At 41.5% G+C, this 11,452-nt stretch overlaps 1 protein-coding gene across 1 annotated transcript in view; it reads left to right on the forward strand.

Annotated features, from left to right (window-relative positions):
• The window catches only part of atp6v1c2 (ATPase H+ transporting V1 subunit C2), a gene marked incomplete at both ends in the record, with an annotated part of 15,293 nt that extends 6,676 nt beyond the window's left edge, over positions 1–8,617 (forward strand). Inside the window, 8 exons of the mRNA XM_084045220.1 lie at positions 82–173; positions 316–411; positions 2,141–2,209; positions 3,786–3,878; positions 3,970–4,057; positions 5,649–5,746; positions 6,559–6,688; positions 8,522–8,617. Coding sequence (XP_083901346.1) covers positions 82–173; positions 316–411; positions 2,141–2,209; positions 3,786–3,878; positions 3,970–4,057; positions 5,649–5,746; positions 6,559–6,688; positions 8,522–8,617 — 762 coding nt within the window. The remainder of the gene's footprint in view (positions 1–81; positions 174–315; positions 412–2,140; positions 2,210–3,785; positions 3,879–3,969; positions 4,058–5,648; positions 5,747–6,558; positions 6,689–8,521) is intronic.
• Positions 8,618–11,452: the final 2,835 nt, after the last annotated feature.

Here is an 11,452-nt window from a genome sequence, read left to right on the forward strand (position 1 = left end):
TTAGTTTATGTTATGGAAAAAAAATAACGTTTTGCACAGTTTTGATGCCTGCTTATGCACATGTACTTGCATGTCTGACAGCAAGTGTCCCAGGTGGAGACAGAACTCAGATCTCGAGCGCTGGCGTACAACACCATCAAAGCCAGCTTGCAAGGCCTTGAGCGCAAAACTGAGTGAGTAAACCCCTCGACCATGAGATGAATTATTTACGAAAAAGATAAAGAATGCAGGAGCTGTGTATCTATATAACCGCATAGATGTGATTTAAAAATGCATGAGTTGCGTCTTTCATATTGAATGTGTGTATCTTTCCAGAGGGAGCTTGGTAACTTGCAGCCTGACTGAAATAGTAAGAAGAGAAGATTTGTTGGACTCTGAATACCTCACCACACTATTGGTAGTGGTGCCCAGGTTCGTGAATACCTCGCCACACTACTAGTAGTGGTGGCCAGGTTAGTATATACATGAAAAAAGGAAAAGTGAAAAAAGGAAAACAACATGCACATCCCCAACCCGACCTTGGGCAGGTGCTGAGTGACGAACAGTAAGCAAGGACAAATAAATAAACGTTCGCACACTGAGGGCTCCAATGCGACAGATGCTGTATTGCGCCACAAAAAGAAGCTGTGACGTTTCGAGCTCAAAGCTCCTCCTCACTCCTCAGACTAAAAGGTCTAGTTAGTATGAGGAACCGCTTTGAGCTCGAAACGTTCACAGCTTTTTTTGTGGTGCAAAAAAAGCATCTGTCACATTGGAGCCCTCAGGTTAGTATACACCTCACCACACTACTGGTAGTGGTGTTCAGGTTTGTGAATACCTCGTCACACCGGTATTGATGCCCAGTTTGTGAATACCTCGTCACACTGGTAGTGATGCCCAGGTCAGTGAATAGAAGAGCCTGACTGATGCCAGATTCTTGGGTCCAATGCTGATCCAGATTTTTGAGAGGCCTAGAACATTGATTACGGATTATTTTGTAAAGTGAAACATTCTCGAATCAATTCGAAAAACATTTGACTTTGACCACTTAGTAAGCCCTATTAAACATTTGACAAAATAGTCGATCTACAGGCTCAAAAAGGCTTCTAAAATGTCATCTATAATGACATAGGGACACCAGGTTGAAAGTGGTTAGAAATCAGGACACACCAATGTCATAAGAAAACGTAATATAATGGCCTATATATCTGCCCAACTGATATATCGGTCTGATAGTGAATACCTCACCACTCTAGGGGTAGTGATGCTCAGGTCAGTGAGACACAAACAGGAACATGCAAATCTATTTACAGTCATTAAAAAAAAACACTGAGATGTAAATAGCAGCACTCCAAAGAATAAAGATGCGAGACTATTGGCTCAGATGCACATTTCTTTATTGCTACCCCAGGCTAACTCGTTTCGGCAGAGGCCTTCATCAGAGCATAGTGAAGTTGTGCATAGTCAAGGCTCCTGACCAAACGTGTTTGCCTGGGGTAGCAATAATGATGTGCATCTGAGCCAACAGTCTAGGGTCTTTATTCTTTGGAGTACCACTATCTCTGCCTCAGTGGTTTTATTCATTTATTTGTTAGGTTTATTATTGACCATAGCTGAGCACCCACGGCCAGACCTACAGTAATAACATAATTTAGAGGTGCTTCAAGGCTTAGCATAAGATTTTCATTTCATAGTTCATTTAGTTCAGATTTCAACCTATATATAATTTGTCTCAGATCCACATTACTTAGAAGCCACATTGTAATTAGACCCTGTCTTTTTCTTTTTATTATTAGCTGTGGTCTTAAGTTATGCTTTATGTGTGCGTGTGCGTGTGCGTGTGTGTGTGAGTGTGTGTGTGCGTGCGTGCGTGGACAAACATCTACAGTACAAGCTCACAAAGCGTCACGATGCAATTCATCATATGACAAATTATATAGGGCTTAAGTGGTTAAACAGACAATTTTTGTATATTGTTTTTACCCCTCTTCCTTCCTGTGCATGTGTGCGCGTGCTTCTGTGTGTGTGTGTGTGTGTGTGTGTGTGTGTGTGTGTGTGTGTGTGTGTGTGTGTGTGTGTGTGTGTGTGTGTGTGTGTGTGCGTGTGCGTGCGTGCGCGCGCGCTTGTTTTTGCCATATGTGGATGTTGTCTGTTGTCACAGACGGAGCTACAGGCAGTGGGAGCAGTCTTATGAGTCCTTGTCCCAGTTTGTGGTGCCTCGCTCCAGCAGGTAAGGAGGCGTTCTTTTGGATTCCCTGGCGGTCGGTGGCACTGAGACAAGCCATTCCATTTGATCCATGTCTAAGTGTGCCAGTGAAGCGTCCTGTTCTCAGTGTCCACAAGGTCAGGCTAAACCGCGCGTATCGTGTTACCGTTAGAAAGTAAGAGTCCAGTCCACCACACGCTGGCGGAGGAAGAAAATGTCTCTGTTTACAGTATTTCATTGAATATGGCTTCAATTAGCCGAACCAATTGACGTATACCCTTGTTCATCCGAGCAGACATTCAAAAATTCAAATATGTGCAACATGAGATAAAGCACTTGAGTTTTTATTTAATCATTCAAAATGTGGAATATTAAACTACAATGTGGCCTCGGTCTATACCACCTCCTGTAATCTCTGAAATCAGTGAGATTAAAAAGGAATGGCACTGAATTTGAGCTTTTATAGGCCTTGCGTCGTTTAGTCTGCAGTGAGTTGCAATGAAACAAGAGAGAATGTTCCATTCCAGCTGTAATATGCTGTATGTATAGCTCCATCAATAACGATTTGTGCGAGTGGCAGATGAGCGAATTGACTGTGACAGTATCCATGCATCAATCTAGTCTTGCGTAGCCAGACGATCAGAGATCTCTGCCTACTGATACGTCTGGTGATATCTGAATCCAATGAATGGGCTAAAACTGGGTGGAAACCACTTGAAGGCCTTGGGCTGGTATCAGGATACGTTTTCAAAGCAGTGACCATAGGTATGTTTTCTCTGCCGTCCAAGACCATTCAATGAATTTAGATTTACCCCATACAGATCAGTAGTTGGAGATCTCTCATCAACCAGGCTAGATTGTCTATACAGAAAGGCTCACTTGAACGTATATTTGAAAGCATTGTATCTGCCCATGCAAAGTTTCACAAACTCTTTCCCTCGGACAGAAGAAAACCAGAGCAAACCATTCACTGTATTCTTTCTAGAAGAAGAATTACATAATTTCAGAGCCTTTTTGTAAATATAATAAACAAAAAAGTGAAGCTCTCTGGAGTATTGGTTCTCAAAGTGGGGTCCGGGGACCCCCAGGGGTCCTTCAGTGAGTTCCAGGGGGTACCCAGCTAAATGATGGATAGACCCCTATGGGTCTGTAACTCTGAGAGTGTACAAATGGAACCAAATGGACCCTAACGGGTCCATTTGGTTCCATTTGTACACTCTCAGAGTTAAATTAACATTGTTTTTACAGTATAAATTGGGGTCCCAGAGATAGAAATGCCAGAAAATGGGGGTCCGTATTACCTATTGCATGTCAAACTGGGGGGGTCCTTGAATTAAAATGGTTGAGAATCACTGCCAGAGCAGTAAATATCTTCTCTTATGGGGTCCTTGGCATATATTTTCAAATGGGGGTCCGCGGGCTAATAAGTGTGCATATGGGGGTCCTTGACATGAAAAAGTTTGAGAAGCACTGCTCTGGAGGACGATAGTTCCTTGGGCACTTTCATATTGCTCGTCACAACAACTGTGTGCGCTATTTACATGTCCTTTAGCTCCGTCCCAACTCTAATTGTATTATTGCTGCTCTGTGTGACCAACAGAAAGCTTTACGAGGACGGAGAGGAGGGGATTTTCACTGTTACACTTTTCAAAAGAGCCGTCCGCGAATTCAAAACCAATGCCAAACAGAGCAAGTAAGCAGGTTTGATTGCCAGAAAATAGGATGTCGGCTCAGAGCCGTGTTGTCTGTGTCGATTACCATAGTGTAGCCCCTTTGCCACACAGGTTCACCGTGCGCGAGTACAATTTCGACATGGATGAGCGACAAAGGCTTGAGATGAAGCAACTTGGCGTGGACAAGAGGGAGCAGTATGTGAGTGAATACAAAGTGTACTGTGCCACCACCGTTGTGTCACTGTGTTTGTCTAGCAGTGGTGTGAAGTGACTAAGTAATTTACTCAAGTACTGTACATACGTTTTTGGTATTTGTACTTTACTTGTGTATTTCCAACTTCCCATACTTTTACTTCTACTCCACTACATCTCAGAGTCAAACATTGTACTTTTACCCAACTACAATTATTTCAAAACTTTAGTTACTAGATACTTTGTAGATTTTGATTATTATTACAAAACATACACTTCAGCCTCCTATACATTTTGGCCATTTGAAATCTACAAGCTCACAATGCGTCTCGATGCGACGCATTGTGAACTTGTAGATCTGCTATTTTCAAAAGACTTTTTAGATATTTTATGTTTGAAAACGTGTCAAATGGGACATCCTGCATAATGAGTACTTTCTACTTTTGGTACTTTAAGTACATTTTGATACCAATACTTTTGTACTTTTTAAGTACATTTTGAATTCCTAACTTTTACTTGTAACAGAATACTTTTACCAAGAAAAGTTGAGTACTTTTTCCACCACTGATGTAGTGCATTGATAAGTAAATAAGTAGCCTTAGGAACCAACTGTTCCCCGAGCCATGTGTCCCAATTAAAGGTCAGGAGCCCATCTCCTGTTTCCTTAGTGTGTGAGGCAGCTTGACGTACAATTACATCCCCTGTACATGACGCATGATGTCACAGGGACTTATCCCCAATCCAACCCTGTGTGCCAAGCAGCAACTTGAGTATTTCCATGTTTTGCTTACTCAAATACGTCGTGGTAAACCATCCCGGTCCTGTGAATTCAGTCAGACCGGTCAGCAGAAGACACATGATAATGTGAATTCATGCGACCGGGATGGTTTACCAGGCTACTACATTGCAGGGGCAACTATTGTACTTTTTAGTCCACTACAAATATTTGACCACTTCAGTTACTAGTTACTAGTAGCACATAAAGTAATTAAAATCGGCCCCACCACAATGCAATACTATGATTGGTACTGTAAGTATATTTTGATGCCAATACTTTTGTAGGCTACTTACTTAGAGCATTGGTTCTCAAAGTGGGGTCCACTTTATCCATATTTTATATGTTGGCCATAAGAAAATAGCAGATATACAAGCTCACTTTGTGCTGCGTTGCGAACTTGTACATCTGCTATTTTTGAAAAGATAAAGATCACATTTACTTTTTTGAAAGAATTGTAAAATAATTCATGATTTTGATTTGAAAAACAAAAAACAAAAACACAAATCTTCTCTTCTATTGGTCCCTGGCACAGAATATTTTCAGATGGGGGTCCAAATACATATTCATTTAGGGGTCCTTGACCCCCTTGACAAAGTTTGAGAACCACTGACTTAAGCGTACTTTCTTCCATCACTGTGTACCATACTGTACTGTACATGTGTGACCATAAACACCCACACACAGAGTGATAGACAGACAGAGAGGCAATGAAGGGATTCAGGAAGATGTACAGGCCAAGGTCAGTAAGTTAAAAAGAAATGTGAGTACTCTTTTTTCCACCACTGCATTCATGTGTGCATATTTCATGCCTCCCCCGTAGGGAATCTTTGTGCGTTGGCTGAAGGTGAACTTCAGTGAGGTGTTTGTCGCCTGGATTCACCTGAAGGCCTTGAGGGTGTTTGTGGAATCAGTCCTCAGGTCAGCGTTGCTCACAAGAGTGGTTTACTGCACACCAGGGGTTCTCAAAGTGGGGTCCGGGCACCCGCAGGGGTCCTTGAAGGGGTCCCAGGGGGTCCTCAGCTAAATTAGTGAAACATCACAGCATCACAATCAGTTCAACCACTTTGAGCCTATATTTTACACTTTGGCTATTCAAAAATAATCTTCAAGCACACAACGAGTCACTTCATGAGCTTGTCAGCTTGTGAGCATGTAGATTGACTATTTTTTTTAAAGATGTAAAATCTTGAATTTGACCTGCGCACCCCGTTCAATCAAATATTTTATAATTTCAGACTATATGTACAGATAGAGATTCAGATTAGTTCTGCAACTATCGATTATTTTCTTAGTAGTTATTATATTACTTTTTGATTATTTGAATAATCGAGAAGCATGTTTTTATCATTGTTTAATTTTTCAACAAAATCCACAGCAAACCAAAAAAAATAGTCTGATTTAAACTTTGCAAAAATAGACGATCTACAAGTCATCCAATGCATCATGACGTGGCGTGCTGTGAGCTTGTAGATCTGCTATTTTAGGTATTTTGTATACATACATCCATACATCCATACATACAGTACATACATACATACATACATACATACATACATACATACATACATACAGTACATACAGTACATACAGTACATACATACATACATACATACATACATACATACATACATACATACATACATACATACATTTAAGTTAATCTAAAACACAATAATAATCAGCTTGAAAATGTGCCTTTTGATCTGACTAACATTGAAATGATCTGCCAGGTATGGTTTACCGGTGAGCTATCATGCTTTTCTGCTGCTGCCGGACAGGAAGCGCACGAAGAAGCTGAGACAAGAGCTTGCTACACTGTTCGTGCACCTGGACCCCACCGCCACCACCAGCAAGACAGACGTGAGAACCACTCCACTCCTGGGTTCATGTGTTGTGTGAATCACTGTTCATTTTCACTAAAGTTCTAGTAGATCGGCTATTTTTGGTCTACAAATCAGGCATTAAAGCCTGCCAAAATATTTTTGGTTGACTAAATCAACTGCAGATTTAGTTGACAAAAATATGATATTTAGTGACTAAAACATTTCCGATGACTAAAATATGACTGAAACTAAATTGTGCGGACATCAACATTTTAGGACGTACTTTTTTTTTTAACTCTAAAGTTGAAAATAGCTGATCTACAAGCTCACAACACGTCGCAGCACGATATGTTGTTGGCTTTTAGATTTTTGTTGCACCACACTGTCGTGCGACTAAGTATAAATCAGACATAACTCTAACCCCTAACCTAAGTGCCTAATCCTAACCCCAAACTGATTTTGTCCTAATTATAAGACTGACTCTAAAAAAAATATACATATTTTTTTTATCATAAAACAAGGACAATTATCACAATGTCTGTTTCTCAAATGCTGCTCTACTTGTGGGCACATTTGGTCTTCATTATTTAAGTACACACACACACACACACACACACACACACACACACACACACACACACACACACACACACACACACACACACACACACACACACACACACACACACACACACACACACACACACACACACACACACACACACACACACACACACACACACACACACACACGGCGGAAGTGGCTCAGGGGGTAGAGCGGCTGCTCGTTAATCTGAAGGTTCTCGGCTCCTCCTGGCATAGTGTTGAAGTGTCAAGACACTTAACCCCTAACTGCTCCGGATGAGGCAGGTTGTTTCCTTGCATGGTTGCCTCCACTGTGTATGAATGTGTGCGTGTGCGCGTGCGTGCGTGCGTGCGTGTGCGTGCGTGCGCGTGAATATACTGTACATTGTAAAGCGCTTTGGAGAAAGGAGCTATATAAATACACATACAGTGTAGCCTCTACACACACACACACACACACACACACACACACACACACACACACACACACACACACACACACACACACACACACACACACACACACACACACACACACACACACACACACACACACACACACACACACACACACACACACTGTGTAATGATGAGGATGAAGTGTTGTCTGATTCAGTGATGTGATTCATCACTGTAGCTCACTGATTTACACAGGACACGCTCAACACGGGCCGCGTGAACAAATATCATGCTTACTCGTGCAAATCCCAAGAAATGCTATTTGCAAATTAAGTCAAGATTGCCGTTGCTTTCGTCATAAATTACATGCTTCATTGCATTGCGGCTGTCCCTCCTACAGCCCCTGAAAAGCTGAGCAGAGCAGGGTTGACTCCGTGTTCATTTAACTCTGAGAGTACTGGCTAAATTAACACTCGGGTACTGCTGTGCAGTGCTTGTGCTTTTGTAACCGCCCGGCTTAGAGCCATGTAGCCAAAGGGGAATCCGCCCCCTTAGTCAAAGGGACATGGCTTCTGGTCTTCAGGCAGGGCTACAGTACATGCATCCCCTTTGACACCCTAGGGTCAGATGTACCGATTTACTGACTTATTTTGAAACCCCAAACCGGATCCCGAATCAGCACATTAGTACATTTTTGGCATTGATTGATCGTACATCGTACAGAGGGTAAAATGATAGTACAAATACGATAATCATCGTACATCTAGCAAAACACTGGTTGACGTGCATGTGGAACACAGCTTATTTTTGACTTGCACAAATAATGTTCATTTTTTCTGCACTCCACATAGTGACAGTGCTCTCTCTGTCCACCTCTGCCCCACAGCTGAGCTATGACATCCCAGAAATGAGTCCCTGTCCACTCGAATACTTCTCCTACATCTGCTTCCCGATAAGCATCAACGTGTTGGAGACCAGCTAGTAGTCGGCAGTGTGAGGAGACTCCAGAACAACCCTATAGAACAATACATCCAGGCATGGATGACGGACCTGACGTTGAATACCAATTCACCCTACCACTTCACTAAGCTCTCGCTCTAGGCCAGGCATGAGAAATGGAGAATGACAAGATCCTCAACGATCTTTGGACGTATGTGGTAATATCGAATTAAACGCGTCCACATGGCCGAGCCACGGCCACAGATGCAATAGGCTCTTTGCGCAGCAGCCATATTGGAAAGAAATAGGGCCTCTACCTTTTAAGGCTATGTTCCAGGCATTCTGGTCAAACAGAGTCAGTCAGGGTGCTGATATTGTGCATGTCGACTCACTGGAAACACTCTGTTATACCAGCGGGTCTCAAAGTGTGGTCCAGGGACCCTCATGGTTCCTTGAGGGGGTTCCAAATGGGCCCTTACGGGTATGCAACTCTGAGAGTGTACAAATGGAACCAAATGGACCCGTAACTCTCAGAGTTATGGAGGTCCTTGAAATTAAGAAGTTTGAAAACCACTGTGCTACACTAAATGGAACAGAGCATTCATTAGTATCGTTGGTAAGTAAGGAAGAGGCCCAGTTTATTTCATATGGCTGCTGTGCATAGGGCCAATTGTTGATTATCTTGCTTTTCAACGCTTCCCTTGGACAGGAAGCACTGTCTAGCCCACCTGGGAGAGTGGTGTGAGTATGTGCTCAACGTGTGAATGGTATCCGTATACATACGAACATCCTCAGTGTTCATTTAACTCTGAGAGGGTGCAAATACGAATGTGAGTGTACATTTGCACACTATTGGAGTTACAAATGTATAAATGAACACTGAGGATTTTTACTGTGGGACTGTTGGATGAGTATTGGGTTGCATGTGGGTCTTCTCCGCCACCCTGCACACACACCCTGGACTATATTGAAGCATGTACATATAAAAGGGAATTTGTAGTGATCTCTGCATTGTCCCAGTAGTGTACATACACATACAGTACACATGTTGTGAGTTGGGACTGCATGCAGAATCACAGAACCACTCAAAGACATTTAAGACATTTAAAGGCATAGTAGGCTATGTAACTTTGCCCTGTGTTTACATAGCAAAACAATAAATACTTTTTTTTTTTTTTTTTTTTTTACCAATCATTCATTTCTCTCTATACCAGCAGTTTTCAGCCACTGGAGTGGTGAGGTGGTGTTTACCTGCAGAAGAAACATGTCCTGTCGCTGGTGTTTTTCCAGAATTCAAAATGTAGTTGAGTAAAAGTACTAAGGTATTGGCATCAAAATGTACTTAAAGTACCAAAAGTAAATGTACTAAACTGTTTGAAAATAGCCTATGTATAAAATAGGGCTGAAGTGGTTAATGTATGTTTCATAATATCATAATTTATATCTGCAAAGTAACTAGTAACTAAAGCTTTCAAATAATTGTAGTGGAGTAAAAGTGCAATATTTGCCTCTGAGATGTAGTGGAGTAGAAGTAAAAGTATAGACAATTGGAAATACTCCAGTAAAGTTAAAGTACCTCAAAACTGTACTTGACAGTACTTGAGTAAATGTACATTACTTTACCACTGATGTTTTCACAGTCTGTTTCGGTAGACAGGGACGTGTTTGGGCAACCAAAACAAACAGTGAAAAACACTAGTGCTGGTATAGAGGGAATTATATATTGTATTGTTATGTAAAGATGTAGAAAATATGTGGATACATTTTTTTTTCTAATGAAAGAATTGATTAATGTTTAGTTGTTGCTAATGTACAGTTTTAAACAAGCCTTTGAATGAATACACTTAAAGCTGCAATCAGTAACTTTTGTGTACGACCCCGGAGTCGAACCCAGATAAAAGACTGCCCATTCAACAGGGGATCGAGACATTGGGCCTATAAGCTTCAGGCAGTATTACTTGTCAACCAATAGATGTCCTAACCAATACCAGGGTCTAAATTTCGCAACAAAAGAGTAGGGCGACCACTCTACAGATTTGTTAATATAACAGTTCCGGATTGCAGCTTTAACCTGGCAATAAAATGTTGTAAATATAATTGCACAATGTATGAAATACAGCCCAGCACCAAAAAGGGGACACATTAAAACAGATATAGTACACAGTAGAATCCTCAGTGTTAATTTCACACTTATTGGCAAGATGGACCCTTACAAGGTCAATTTTACAGTCAAAGTTGAATTAATATACAGCATATCGTTGCTGTCGGGTGGAAACCTCATATGTCCAAAACTGTTACTTTTCAGGAACCAAAAGTATCAGATCTACAAGCTCAAAACGCGTCAGTTCGCGCAGTGTTTCGAGCTTGGGGGTCTGCTACTTTTGATGCTTTTGTGTGAAGCTGTAGTATGATCAAGTAGGGCATTCATTTACAAAAGAAACCCACAATTTAGAATATGGAGATAAGAGGTTTATGCCCGACAGCGATGTTATGTCTTCTCATGTTCCCCAGGTTCTATGTGCCCCGCTCACCTAAACCTAACCCTAAACCTACACCTAAACCTAACCATAAACCTAACCCTAACCCTAACCTAAGGTAAGTGGGGAACATAGAACCTGGGGAACCCCTATACTGGGACTAAAAATGAGAATTCCATTAGAAAACCTCTAAATGTAGTGCTATGTATGGCCACCAGAGAGTGCACTATCACTGTTTTGTACAGCCCAATAATTGATGTATACAGCATCAACCAGGTTGTCAGAATATTTGCAGTAGCCATTTTAAACAATGCTAAACATCCCTAGATTTCTTTTTTTTTCTTTCCTTTTTTGTGCGAGTATTCCTTCTTTCAAATATTGATTTAAAAATGTATGGACAA

This window comes from Gymnoscopelus microlampas (genome assembly GCF_963454915.1).
Source record: "Gymnoscopelus microlampas genome assembly, chromosome: 20".
Lineage (NCBI taxonomy): Eukaryota > Metazoa > Chordata > Actinopteri > Myctophiformes > Myctophidae > Gymnoscopelus > Gymnoscopelus microlampas.